General features: G+C 37.1%; 1 protein-coding gene across 1 annotated transcript in view; it reads left to right on the plus strand.

The window, feature by feature from the left end:
* The window catches only part of LOC107554827 (protein diaphanous homolog 2-like), a 187,513-nt gene that overhangs the window by 15,320 nt on the left and 157,101 nt on the right, over positions 1-15,092 (plus strand). The window contains exons 3-4 of the mRNA XM_016237458.1: positions 10,157-10,189; positions 11,694-11,870. Of these exons, the coding sequence (XP_016092944.1) occupies positions 10,157-10,189; positions 11,694-11,870 (210 nt within the window). The remainder of the gene's footprint in view (positions 1-10,156; positions 10,190-11,693; positions 11,871-15,092) is intronic.

The following is a 15,092-nucleotide window of genomic DNA, read 5'->3' on the forward strand; positions in this document are numbered from 1 at the left end:
GTGGCATTTAGATGCATTTACACTGATTAATGCAGGACATGAATGCATTTAACCTGCAGTTACACATGCATAAATGTTTTAATATTGTTAACATAAAACGTTGAACACTGATAATTGAAATATTTAAAACTTTAAATGTGAAATTAAAACCGCCAGTAGGTGTCAGCAAGTCACTGTTAATAAGTGAGTCATTGCGATTGAACTGAATCATTTAAATGGTTGATTCATTCAGGAACGAGACACCGTCATGTTGCTCAGAGGCGCAAACAGTGATGTGGCTTAGTTTGGAATTATTTTTGTTGGCGAAATAGAGCAAAAACAGGCAATATGGTGTCTAAAACGAAAGTCTCTTAATCATGGGTGTAGCTTGTGGATAGCGATTTAAGAATTTTACTAAATATTTATTTATAAAGTTTTTTTCTATGAAGTAAAAATGTATATAATGCAGTTACTAATACATGTAAAAGTGAATACGTAAAAGTTAATACATTTTAAATTGTTGTTGTAAGTAAATTAATAAATCAAAACAAACTTAACGTCTCCCTCAATCTCATTTGCGTAAGAATTGTCACGTGACAAATCTGCATTTTGGTGGATAATAGACTTAACGGTAATGCTTACCTGTTGTGTGAAATAAAATTATGTTCCGCGTTTTTAACAACATACACGAACTGCAGCGAAATCTGGAGACAACGAAAAACTCAGATGAAGATATTAATGCCATACTTAATGATTCCAGACTCGGACAATCAGATAAAGTTGAACCACAGGACGCAGCCGGTTTAGCCGCACACTACTTTTATGCCGACCATTTACATCCAGATGTTATTTAATGTTCACAGAACACAACCTTTAAATAGATTTTAGAATATAAACTGTTTATCGTCTATTCAATGAGACTAAATAAAAAGTGTGCGCCTCATTGTGCATTAACTTGAATCAAGCCCAACAAATGTCTGTTTTTAAAAACAGTGGATGAGTAATTCACTCTTTGATTTGCTTAATAATAGCCTCCGTTGAGATCGTTTTGACAGACGTGTTTATTGTGCATTTTAAACGTTTTTAGTGTGGCAAAATAGAAGCGCAGCTGTAATTTGTGGGCGATGTATGTGGTTACCATGACAACCTCATGCACTTACCACTGCTCTATGTGAATATGTAGATTTACTATGGCAAAACTAAAATGTGTTTAAAAGTACGTCTGACCAAATCCACCGGTTCGGTTTGGCCCCCTCAAACTCAAACGTCAAGCTACGCCTATGCTCTTAATATTAACCTCTTGTTTATTGAACAATATCACATTTTTTAATCATGATGATTTTTGGAGGAAAAAACGGCACTCTTCTTGTGGTATTGATTAACTATATGAAATGATATAAAGGCCCCATATCTTGAATTTTGTGATGCATTTTAATAGAATTAATCATGCAGCGAAAGAATGCACTCTAAATGCGCACGCGCACTAGTTTAACCTACTAGACTTCATCACGTTATGTATGTGTGCACGTTCTGTTTGAATTTTGCAATATACTCGATAATGTCAAACCGCACATCGTAAAACAACAATTATGAAATGTGTAGATTCAGTGGCGAACGCTGTTACCTGCAAACTCCGTCCCACAGACTTTACAGTGAATGCAGTGCATAGAGCACAGTGCATTTTCATAGCGAAGCAACTTGAAGTCTTTCAACCATTCTCTCCGAAAACTGTACGCCTTCTTTTCAGCTGGTGGATCAACATTCACCACATGATCGCTATCACCAGCACCATTATTTGTAACTTTAGGTGGTTTACAAAAGAAATCTGTCAGTGTTCTTTTCACTGTTGTGTGAAATAAAATTATGTTCCGCGTTTTTAACAACATACACGAACTGCAGCGAAATCTGGAGACAACGAAAAACTCAGATGAAGATATTAATGCCATACTTAATGATTCCAGACTCGGACAATCAGATAAAGTTGAACCACAGGACGCAGCCGGTTTAGCCGCACACTACTTTTATGCCGACCATTTACATCCAAATGTTATTTAATTTTCACAGAACACAACCTTTAAATAGATTTTAGAATATAAACTGTTTATCGTCTATTCAATGAGACTAAATAAAAAGTGTGCGCCTCATTGTGCATTAACTTGAATCAAGCCCAACAAATGTCTGTTTTTAAAAACAGTGGATGAGTAATTCACTCTTTGATTTGCTTAATAATAGCCTCCGTTGAGATCGTTTTGACAGACGTGTTTATTGTGCATTTTAAACGTTTTTAGTGTGGCAAAATAGAAGCGCAGCTGTAATTTGTGGGCGATGTATGTGGTTACCATGACAACCTCATGCACTTACCACTGCTCTATGTGAATATGTAGATTTACTATGGCAAAACTAAAATGTGTTTAAAAGTACGTCTGACCAAATCCACCGGTTCGGTTTGGCCCCCTCAAACTCAAACGTCAAGCTACGCCTATGCTCTTAATATTAACCTCTTGTTTATTGAACAATATCACATTTTTTAATCATGATGATTTTTGGAGGAAAAAACGGCACTCTTCTTGTGGTATTGATTAACTATATGAAATGATATAAAGGCCCCATATCTTGAATTTTGTGATGCATTTTAATAGAATTAATCATGCAGCGAAAGAATGCACTCTAAATGCGCACGCGCACTAGTTTAACCTACTAGACTTCATCACGTTATGTATGTGTGCACGTTCTGTTTGAATTTTGCAATATACTCGATAATGTCAAACCGCACATCGTAAAACAACAATTATGAAATGTGTAGATTCAGTGGCGAACGCTGTTACCTGCAAACTCCGTCCCACAGACTTTACAGTGAATGCAGTGCATAGAGCACAGTGCATTTTCATAGCGAAGCAACTTGAAGTCTTTCAACCATTCTCTCCGAAAACTGTACGCCTTCTTTTCAGCTGGTGGATCAACATTCACCACATGATCGCTATCACCAGCACCATTATTTGTAACTTTAGGTGGTTTACAAAAGAAATCTGTCAGTGTTCTTTTCATTTTATCTCTTCTTCAGCCCTTTACATTCCCTGCGGTAGTTGGCTTCCTGTCACCTGACAGCGGAAAGCAGTGACTGAGTGATTGACAGCTAATATTAACCAATCTAAAATCTGCATTAAAGTTAACAATGTAAAGCTGAAGTTTAATTGGTTATGTAATGTTTGATAGAATGGCAGACCGGTCACTGTATCAGCACTCAGAAGGCACATACTCTGATCGTTTTTAGAGATATGAAAACAGGTCGCACGACAACAACCAAAATGGTCACAATTTCGAGCCTTGGTTTATTATTTCTAAAATGATATAAAGGCCCCATATCTTGAATTTTGTGATGCATTTTAATAGAATTAATCATGCAGCGAAAGAATGCACTCTAAATGCGCACGCGCACTAGTTTAACCTACTAGACTTCATCACGTTATGTATGTGTGCACGTTCTGTTTGAATTTTGCAATATACTCGATAATGTCAAACCGCACATCGTAAAACAACAATTATGAAATGTGTAGATTCAGTGGCGAACGCTGTTACCTGCAAACTCCGTCCCACAGACTTTACAGTGAATGCAGTGCATAGAGCACAGTGCATTTTCATAGCGAAGCAACTTGAAGTCTTTCAACCATTCTCTCCGAAAACTGTACGCCTTCTTTTCAGCTGGTGGATCAACATTCACCACATGATCGCTATCACCAGCACCATTATTTGTAACTTTAGGTGGTTTACAAAAGAAATCTGTCAGTGTTCTTTTCATTTTATCTCTTCTTCAGCCCTTTACATTCCCTGCGGTAGTTGGCTTCCTGTCACCTGACAGCGGAAAGCAGTGACTGAGTGATTGACAGCTAATATTAACCAATCTAAAATCTGCATTAAAGTTAACAATGTAAAGCTGAAGTTTAATTGGTTATGTAATGTTTGATAGAATGGCAGACCGGTCACTGTATCAGCACTCAGAAGGCACATACTCTGATCGTTTTTAGAGATATGAAAACAGGTCGCACGACAACAACCAAAATGGTCACAATTTCGAGCCTTGGTTTATTATTTCTAAATAGTCTTGGATAGTGGAAATTGTGGCATATTTAATTTGATGTGTACAGCCATGGCCAAAAGTTTTGAGAATGACACAAATATTAATTTTCACAAAGTCTGCTGCTACAGTGTTTTTAGATCTTTTTGTCAGATGTTACTATGGTATACTGAAGTATAATTACAAGAATTTCATAAGTGTCAACGACTTTTATTGACAATTACAATAAGCTTATGCAAAGAGTATTTGCAGTATTGACCCTTCTTTTTGAAGACCTCTGCAATTCACCCTAGCATGCTGTCAATCAACTTCTGGGCCACATCGTGGCTGATGGCAGCCCATTCTTGCATAATCAATGCTTGGAGTTTCTCAGAATTTGTGGGTTTTTGTTTGTCCACCCGCCTGTTGAGGATTGACCACAAGTTCTCAATGGGATTAAGGTCTGGGGAGTTTCCTGGCCATGGACCCAAATTTGGATGTTTTGTCCCCTGAGCCACTTAGTTATCACTTTTGCCTTATGGCAAGGTGCTCCAGCATGCTGGAACCCATTAAAGGGCTAAAATATACAATTATAGTATATTTTATTTCTAAAAGTGTAAACAAAATAGGCATATGAAATGTTAAAAAAACCTGGCTTTAAAATCTAATATTAAGTGAGTATAATTACTGATTATATATTCTTTCAATAATTTAAAAGATCTGTTTAGTTTAGAAGTATCGGTATCGATATCGACGATACTGGGCTTGAAAATATCGGTATCGGATCGAAAATAGAATAAGAGGTATCGCCCATCCCTAGGATGCAGTCAGTTTTGACCGCAAAAAATAAGGTAAGCTGATTGGATATCATATATTTGACCGTTTACGGCACCCCCATTTTCCTGTTTTTACATTAGAAGCGGCATTTTGCTTGTCAGAAATACATTCGGTTTTAATGTTGCTTTAAGTTGGGGTATTAAATTTGGTTCACGTACCCCCCACCATCATCTCACGTACCCCCAGGGGTACGCGTACCCCAGTTTGAGAACCACTGCTATAGAGGGCGCAACAGGATAAGTAATCTTTGAAGGACTTCCACATTTACGCTCCATTTCCAAACAGTTCAAATGACAAATAAATGCATACTCTAAAAGAGCTCCACAAGACATGTGTGATTATATTACTGGATGCTCGAAATTGAACGGGAGAATGCACATTTTAAACAGCTTATTGCACAGGTAAATGAATCGCCGTTCTAATCTAATGCGCTGCAGCACTGTAATGCACACACATAGGCTACAGACAGTAGCGCGTACATCACGCGCACATAACTATTCAGCGCGGAAATGTATTGTCAACACTGTTCTGTGATTTCTCAATAAAATAGCTTAGAAACTGAAAAGTTCAAGCATATATTTCTTAATAACTAAATTCCACAGCTTCACTACTAGTAGAGAGACGCTGCCATATAGAATTAATTCACACACGCAATCACTCTCACTAATGCATTCATATTAATGTAATCTTTACTGTGCTACTTTATCTGTATCTGATTTAGAACAAGCAGAAATCTGTGAGATATATAACGACCCAAAGACAAAAGAACTGATAAAAGAGCTGTTATATGAGCAATAGCCATGTGGGCAGCGCTGTGTCATATGTCATAGCTGTGCACAAGGTGTTTTTCACCGCTCCAGACTTATTTGTTCATTAATGACGTCATCAGCGACTAGTCGACTTCAACTCGACTTTCATCACATAAAAGTCGACTTCAAAAAATCAGTAGTCGTTCAGCCCCTAGTGTGCGCATGTCAAAAAAAGTCAATTCCGATTTGAAGCTTGTGACATATAAACGCGCACATCAACCCGATCAATTTATTTAGCGTTCATATAAACACTACATTCAGATTCATCAATCGGAATTAATTCAATCCGATTAACCCAAATATTGTGCATGTAAACGTAGCCACTGTGCGTGCAGAGGCACTCACACCTGCCTGCTGCCATTCCTGAGCAAGCTCTGCACTGTTGGTGCCCGATCCCATAGCTGAATCAACTTTAGGAGACGGTCCTGGCGCTTGCTGGACTTTCTTGCGAGCCCTGAAGCCTTCTTCACAGCAATTGAACCTCTCCCCTTGAAGTTCTTGATGATCCGATAAATGATTGATTTAGGTACAATCTTACTAGCAGCATTATCCTTGCCTGTGAATCCCTTTTTGTGCAAAGCAATGATAACTGCACATATTTCCTTGCAGGTAACCATGATAGTAACAGAGGAAGAACAATGATTTCAAGCACCACCCTCCTTTTAAAGCTTCCAGTCTGTTATTCTAACTCAATCAGCATGACAGAGGGATCTCTAGCCTTGTCCTCATCAACACTCTCACCTGTGTTAATGAGAGAATCACTGTCATGATGTCAGCTGGTCCTTTTGTGGCAAGGCTGAAATGCAGTGGAAATGTTTTTGGGATCAAGTTAATTTTAATGGCGAAGAGGGACTTTGCAATTAATTGCAATTCATCTGATCGCTCTTCATAACATTCTGGAGTATATGCAAATTGCCATCATAAAAACTGAGGCAGCAGTCATTGTGAAAATTAATTTCTGTGATTTATTAACCTGACGTGTCCCATAGCCACCCCCTTTGTGCTATTACCGTTGTCTTTCTTCCCATCAGGCTTTTGTTTGGTATCCTGTTGGCCTGTACTATCACTCTGTGGGCAAATACAACCAACAATCTGGTAGGGTAGTGGTCAAAGCTTTTGTGAGCAGTGAGCACCCCATAGTACAAGAGCAGCGCTGATATTTAATCAAGAGTGATCTGGGCTTTACTGTACTGCAGGATTATCTGCATAAAAGGTTTATGGCCAGTTAGAAACCCATTCTTTTTAATATCTTGATTCTGGCTGTGAAATCTAGCCTGATATTTGTGTACGTCTATTATAGGGTTTGGCGCACTCTTCCCAGCTGTGTATTTAATTAAAACATTCCTGTGTGAAGAATGTGAATGAGAGGAGCTGCTGGCCACTGAAAGCTCCATTCTCGAGACGGAGTGACTGCGAGTTGCCAAGAACTGTTGGGTTCAAGCAATCCGTTGTTTGAGTACAATTAAGACCAATTAAAATAACCCGATTTCCCAGAAACCATTTGCAACAGATTTTTGTTGCTATCCCCATCCTCTCTGGTTGTTTTCCCTATGTAAGAATGGCCAGCGAAGCAGGTGGTGTCAGCTAGAAGCTACTTTCTCCTCTCCAAATTGTTGGACATGTTTTGTAAGCTGTTTAATGCTTAGAATGGCTTTTGTAAAACATTGATTGACCAACTGGATGTGTTGAATGGTGTGTGCCATCTAGTGGCATTTCGCATAATAGCACCATTTGCACTTCTGCTGACAAGTGAGCCTACCATAAGGACTCTCTAACTAAAACGACACTGTTCTCTCCTCTTGAGTGTTTCCAATTAGCTAACTTAAGAGTTAACTTGGACCTGAGTAGTTGTGTAATGTGTTGACCTGTTCGACTGCAATTTATGTCACTCTTTATGCAGGAGCTGGGGGCTGTATTAATACTGCTGTTGTGGGGGTTTGGGAATTTTCTGTAATGTATATAGCTTTATTTTGATAAAGAATTTAATAAAGTTCTGTTGCCCTGAAGGTGTGTCGTTAAATCATAATGCAATATTTGGCCTGGTTGAGTGCCTGATGTGTTGTCGAGCTGCAATATTAATGACCAGCCCTGGAGTCAAAACACAATTATGCAAAGTTGTTAAATGGTTTTTAATTAGATTTTAAGATTTTAATTACTTTCAATAACAAATGCACATCTTGTGTTATACAGGGCCTTACACTATGAAGCCACTTCAGGCTGTTGGATCTGTAATACAATAATCCCAATTCAGTCATTATTATTTTAACAATATCTTTCCATAAAAGTCTTTGCTGGCAAGTCTGGTTTGGGCTTAGTACGGACCTCTTTATGACCCTTTTAAAGCATTAAACGTTCTTTGTTATTAAAGGCTTGTGTATCATTATAGATGATTCACTCCCATGACACACCTCCATTCATATCAAACCTCCCCTTCCATCCCAACTGTTGCAAAAAGCAGTGTGCAGCCTGCAGCCCTGGGGCAGCGCTATAATGGCTGGGTAAGCGCAGGACCGGGGGGCTGAGAGATTAACCGTAGAGTGAGGAAACCTGCGGGAAGTTCTGCATTATGGCAGCTCCTCCGCGGTGCTCTGCTCGTTAACACTCATCCCGCTCCGCACGGCATATGGAGACCCATCTCTTCCCCTGCGTGCTCCATCTCATAAACTCCTATCTCTGCAGTGGCCAAAAAGATAAAGCACATATGTTAGGAAGTGAGTGAAGGAAGAGAGAAGTTTTTTTAAATTGTGTTTGAGGTCAATACAGTCAGACTGATCAGGTTTAAAGATGTATCTAATGGGTTGCTTCATGAAGAGCAGAATTCACAGTGAGATTCAGCAGACCCCGCTGGATAGACCTGCATGTGTTGGGTTTTGGATTCTGCTATCCAGCATGGGATTGCCTTTGCATTGGTGTCACTATAAGGTTGATTGATGAGATCAGCCAGCAAGACTACTTTGGTCCACCATCTTTACCAGAAAAGTCACTTTTTCTCTTGTTTCACAGACATCTCTGTACTAGTTCATGCTTTTTTGAGCAGTTCTAGAACTTTGATGATATCATGTATGAAATGTAAGTTGCATTGATTAAAGGTGTCTACTAAATATAAATGATTAAATTAGCAGTTGAGTTCACCACCCAAAAATATGCCATTCCAAAATCGGCATGATTTTCTTTCTTCTGTGAAACAAAGCCAATATTTTGAAACGTTTTGTAGTGTTTTTTTTTCACCTCTGTCCATACAATGAAAGTCCATGGGGTCCAATGTTGTTTAAACCCCAACATTCTTAAAAAATATAATCTTTTGTTTCTGCAGAAGAAAAAGTCACAGGTTTAAACACACACACACACACACACACACACATACATGACTGGTCAACAATCTTTTGAAAGCTTTCCCAGATCCCCTGATTTGAATCACCTTTTGTGCCTTCTTTAGTTTCAGTTTAATGGTTCTGTGGTGTGGCACAATTTTTTTTTTTTTATAATAATATATTTTTTTATAAGTAATATAATTTTATAAGAATTTCATGTAGTCTTTTAGATAATATCTGGATATTAAAGCTGTATTCATATGGATTATAGAATAATAAGCATTTGAATTTTGCTAGTGAACAGTATGAATATATTCTGGTTAATCTGGTTGGCCAAAGGGTTTTTATTTTGGAAAACCTTTTCAGTAGGGCTCACTAGCTATAGGTTTAGCCTATCAGCATCTTAATAATTAATCTCATTGTTTATTCAGAATTAATGTCTTTTTTAATGACATAAATTTAAGTTTACTTTTTTAAAATTGATTTTTATATTTTATATGTATATTTTTTATAATACATTTTACAGGTTTTTTTATTAGATTTCAGAGTTTAGGGTACATGCAAACTTTATTTTGGAATCTGCAGTCATATTAAATGTAATTTGGAATAACTGAAAAGTGTGTAAACATAGTCAGACTGTTCACTCTGAGGAATGAACACATGGAGCTCAAAGGAGACAGACTAGGACCAAAGATCCTTGGCTAACTTTTGCTGTTTCCCTAATAAATTCCTTCAGAGTGGTCTGTCTCGCTCTCCTCTTCCTGTGTTGTCTCTGCTGTGATACTGGGTAGAACGTGTCTGTTTATAGTTAGCCTTGCTCATCAAAGTTTAATTTCTGTTTTTGTAAGGCCAGTTGGTGTGAAGTGATATGTTTAAAAAATGTATCTTCATTAGTCCTGCTGTTATATAAACAAAGATTAGTTTATGTTGTAAATGAATAGACTCCACTCTACATGTAACAGAGATTAGTTTATGTCTGTCTGTTTAAATGATAGATGATTTGCACTAGCAATGGGTTCAGCTTTCTCTGCTGCAGCTGGTCGTTTGCTTATGATCTGATTTTTATTTATTTATTTGTTTGTTTGTTTGCTGCATAAATCTGTCATTTATCGCATGTGGTTGTGGGTTCCATTGGGCCTCATTTCTATGTTGTCCCTTCCCTTCAACAGAACATACACATAAAAACATTGGCTGATGACATGGTAAGGTGTCTGTTTCTTTTATTTTGTGTGTCTTTCTTTATCTTTTTCTCATCTTCGCCACGACTCTCAGAGCATTGTTAAAGTGAAGTGATTGACAAAGAGAGATCAAAGACAAAAACATTTTTTTTTAAATCACCCTGTCATCGGGTCCATCATAATCAGTCAGTCTAAAGTTCACTCTGGGTCAGCAAGCTGGAGTTCAAGCAGACACATTGTAACTTGATGCAATCGTTCATGATAAGTTGCCAGACCTTGTCTTCATTTTGACTTTGGTCTCTCCTTGAACACTTGCATTTTACAACAGAGTGTGTTTTGATTCTTTTAATTCATTTATTTTGAATTCATCCATGCATGTTCCCTTTGTTTTCACTGACAGACTAACAGTGACTACTAGTGCATGGTCTGTTTTCACTCTCTCTGATCCAGTAACCCATGACTGGAATACTGACAGAAGCCGCTCACATCTCTTTCTAATTAGAAACCTTAAACACGTCATAGTCACATCTTGCTGTCTAGTGCAGAATGCTGTCTGTGATATTGTTTCTGTATTCATTATGACTGTAAAGTGAATATTAACAAGTGGAAAGATGACACAGGTAATATCCCCTCATGCTTTTAAAAGTACAGCTTGGAAAGGTAAAGTAACAAGGGAGCAGGTAAGTCAAATATAAAGCTATGAACTTTAAACCACATTTTAAAACTTTATGATAAGTAACCGAACTGTTTTGTATTAACTTAAAAAGACCCCTGTGAAATTGTAAGGGGAGTTTTGCGGTTTTTAGTCCATGTGTATTATCTTTAAGGCCATTTATTTGCTTGTATACTCTTGAATGTTGAAAATTCACACTACTGTTAAAATTTTTTTTAAAAACGTTTTTGACAGTTTAGGTTAGGCAAGGTTGCAATTATTTGATCAAAAATACAATAAAACAGTATTATTATGAAATATTGTTATAATTTAAAATGACTGTTTCCTATTTTAATACATTTTAAAATGTAATTTATTCCTGTGATGCCAAGCTGAACTTTCATCCTTCAGAAATAATTCTAATATGCTGATTTGTTGCTCAAGAAACATTTCTTATTATTATCAATGTTGAAAACAGTTGTGCTGCTTAATATTTTTGTGTGAGGAATGAAATGTAAAAGAACAGCATTTGCAACAATTAAAATTTTTTACTGTCACTTTTGATCAATTTAATGCATCCTTTCTGAATAAAAGTATAATTTTTTTTGACTCATGTTGCAGTTCACATTTTGTCTAATCAAATGAGAATGTCCTTTCCCCTGCAAAAAATGGACAAACCCTTTAATATGCCTCTCCTAAACATCCTGTCTTAGTAAGAAATACATAAACAGAGGTATTTCACAGGGTCATAGATGTTAAACAGTTTTTTTTCCCTTGCAGAGTATTAGCATTTCCACTGTCAGATATATGTGCTGTTTATATGTTCTGACATATGCACCAGTTATTTACTTCACTCTAACTCAACTGTCTTTCCAGCGTGACAGAATCACCAGTTTTCGAAAGCAAGGCATGAAGAAGGAGAAGCCTTTTATCCAGCACCCCACAGACCCGATCTCCACCCAGACTGAGCTGCCTGTGCCCCAGCCGCTTTTCGACGAGCGCTCCATGAACCTGTCAGAGAAAGAGATCATGGACTTGTTTGAGAAGATGATGGTAAGTTTGTTTTCACACCCTGGGATCTGCACTGTGCTCCAGGCACTGTATGACCTCAGACGCCCTTTTTCACTGATACATTTCAAAGCATGGAGCTCATGTTAAGGATGTCAATTAGGCCATCAGAACCAGATTTCTCTGGGACTTTTCGCCTCTTGCACACAGAGTTTAGCAAGGATTTCGCTTAAGTTATTTAAAAAGGTTAATTACCTTTTTATTTAATAAAGTGTGCTAAATTGTACTTCTTGTCCGCAATTTTGTAGTAGGCTATTTTTTGTTTTAGTCAGTTGTATAATCGTCTGTTTCATACCTGGGATTGAAACCAAAGATCTGTGGTGACCCATCGCAGACATTTGTTTCCTGATGTTTCTGTAACGAAGTCACGTTTATGATACATAGATCGTCAAAGACACTTTATCTTTCCTCATATCTCTTCTGCTGTCAATCACGAGTGGAGAATGTGACTTGAGAGCTTTGCGCTCTCCACCGACAGGTTACATTAACTGAGCGTTGGCTAGACTTGTCACTTGTTCGTTTTCCCCTCTGGGAGAGAATATACATTCGCTACCAAGCTTTTATATACATGACTCTTCTCGCTAATTCTGTCATTAAGTGTGATATGTTGACAGCTGTCAATAGAGCATCCGCCACATCGGATAGAACAAGCTACTGTTACGGATGGGGAGAAGCAGCGTATGATTGTCTAAACAGTTTTATTTTACTTGCAGTTAGGGCTGAATGCAGTCTTCACCCTACCTGTGAAGTTCCCACTCTGTTTATCTGTACATAGACACACACACTCCCTTCAATCCCCAAGAAACCAAAACCGACAGGGCTGCTGCATACACTGGCCTCAATTGAACTCACGGTTGTTTTGGCCTAGACAAGTTAAATAACAAAATCTGGCTGCAGAACAATGGAAGGATTATTTCCAAGACAAGAAAAGTGTTTGCTTTGTATTAGTTTTTTTGGGTCAGAGCTCTCCCCAACCTGTGTCTGTCACAGCAGAGTCTGTCTGTGATGCTTTATTTTTTGACCGTTTCTGTGGATTTATTGTCTGTAGATCTGAAACTCTGCCAATTTCGCAGCACCTGAGCAACTGATCTTCAGTGCCCATTTTATGTACTCTAAACTGCCTTCCAGGCTCCACAGTGAGTTGTACACCTCATTAGGCTGATAGCATACACATTGATAATTGACCTGTACTTGCGTCAAAGGGCGAAGGATTACTGGACTCCCCACCAGCAAAATTCTTTGACAGATTTTTCAAAAGAGGCAGTATTTATGTGGGGAAATGGACTGCTTACATCTGTGTGGTGAACAATAGCTCTGTTTTGTTCTGTGTGGTGCTTGCAATGGCATTCTATTGATATTTGTTATTTTGTTTATATTTTTTCATCTTTAAAATTAAATTACAGATGCTTGACATAATATGGTTTGAAGGGCAATTCGATTTTTTTTATATCAAAGACATTTAGTAAAAGTGAACGTAACAAAAAATAACATGCATGAATTACATTACCTTCAAAGGTTTGTGGTAAGATTAAAAAAAAAAAACATTTTTTGAAAAGTTATGCTTAACAAGGCCGCATTTATTTGATTAAAATACAATGAAACAGTGATATTCTGAAATATTATTGCAATTTAAAATAACTCTTCTAAATTAAAATAAATTTTAAAATGCAGTTTATTACTGTTATAGCAAAACCAGTCAGCGGCCATTACTCCAGTTTTCAGTCAGTGTCACATGATCCTTCAGAAATCATTCTTGTTTTTGAACAAAAAATAATCATTCTTGTCTTATTGTTTTCAATGTTGAAAATGGTTGTGCTGCTCAATTAATTTAAATTTGTTTTGTGGAAGGCATGTTCCTTTTTTCCTTCACTAATAGAAAGATTAAAAGAATAACATTCATTTGAAAAAAAAAAAATATATATATGGGTCATTGACGTTGACGAATTTTAAAATACAAAAAATAATAATATCTGTTGTAATTGTTCAAACATTAAGAATGTTGTGTACACATAAATTCATATTACAATTTTTAATTAAGGGATTTTAGTGTTTTTGCATCTAGATGAATTGGCCGTAGCCTTGAAAAATGTCATATGGTGCGACCATGATTTATATTAAAATTAAATAATTTCCTTAACATGCTTAACATTTTTTAAAATGCTCTCAGTAATTAAAGTGTTTATAAACAAAGTATTTGCATTTAATTTGAGTTTTTGTAAATAATGATCTCTTATTTTTGTTCTATAATTTCAGAGTTGCCTTCTTAAATGTAGTTAACAGACTGATTTTTCCTTTAAATTGCATAAAACTGATAAAAATGTTTTAAAAATACCATTCACTTAAGCATACTGTAGCAGTGATTCATATTTCAACCACAGAAATTTTATATTTTATTTTTAATTTAATACAGTTATTGCTATTATTGGTCGCTCCAAATGAAACAAAGATGTTATATCATTAAAAAAATCTATTTAAAGTGCAGCATGTGGCATTAACTGCAGGCATTATTAGCCCCAGTTATTTCTGTACTTTGCCCAATATTGGCTGCTCAATTGACCTTTTCGCCGGGAGTTTGATTAACAGGCAGTCTGACATATTATAACGCCAAATCCGTCATTTTTGTCCAACAAACAAACCAGACAGGAGAGTAGATTAACAACGGTGGACTTGAACTTGAAAAATGGTGTGTATTGACATCTTTTCACGGTTGAAACAAGATACCTTCTGATGTTCATTCATGTTTATTTCGTGCTATGAATAGTAAAGATGAAGAGATGATCAGTTCATGTGCCGCTTGAACTGAGGCGCTACAGCGATCTGTCACAACACGTTAAAGAGCCACAATACGGTATTTGTTGTTTGAATTTCTTTAAAAAAAAAAAAGACAAAATTTGAACACTGAGACTTTGTTTCATACTAAAATTAACCAGTTCTGTCTTGTCTGTCAGCTCATTGTCAGTGTCCTCTTTGCTCCGTGATGTATTTTTCAATGCGTGAGAACATGATGTATGGTATAAAAGTGCCATGGTTTGTCGGATGTAGCAACAGTAACTAAGGGCGCCAGGTCTTTGAGAAAGGTCAATTTAGAGTAGGGGGAGGTTGCTGGCTCAGGTTCTGAGATAACAACATGAACGTCTTTCTTATAGTAGAAAATGACATCTGGAGTTTGTGCTAGAGTGCAGGGTCAGAATTAACATGCTGCCTATG

The sequence above is a fragment of the Sinocyclocheilus grahami genome, unplaced genomic scaffold (genome assembly GCF_001515645.1).
Source record: "Sinocyclocheilus grahami isolate Dianchi unplaced genomic scaffold, SAMN03320097.WGS_v1.1 scaffold515.1, whole genome shotgun sequence".
NCBI lineage: Eukaryota > Metazoa > Chordata > Actinopteri > Cypriniformes > Cyprinidae > Sinocyclocheilus > Sinocyclocheilus grahami.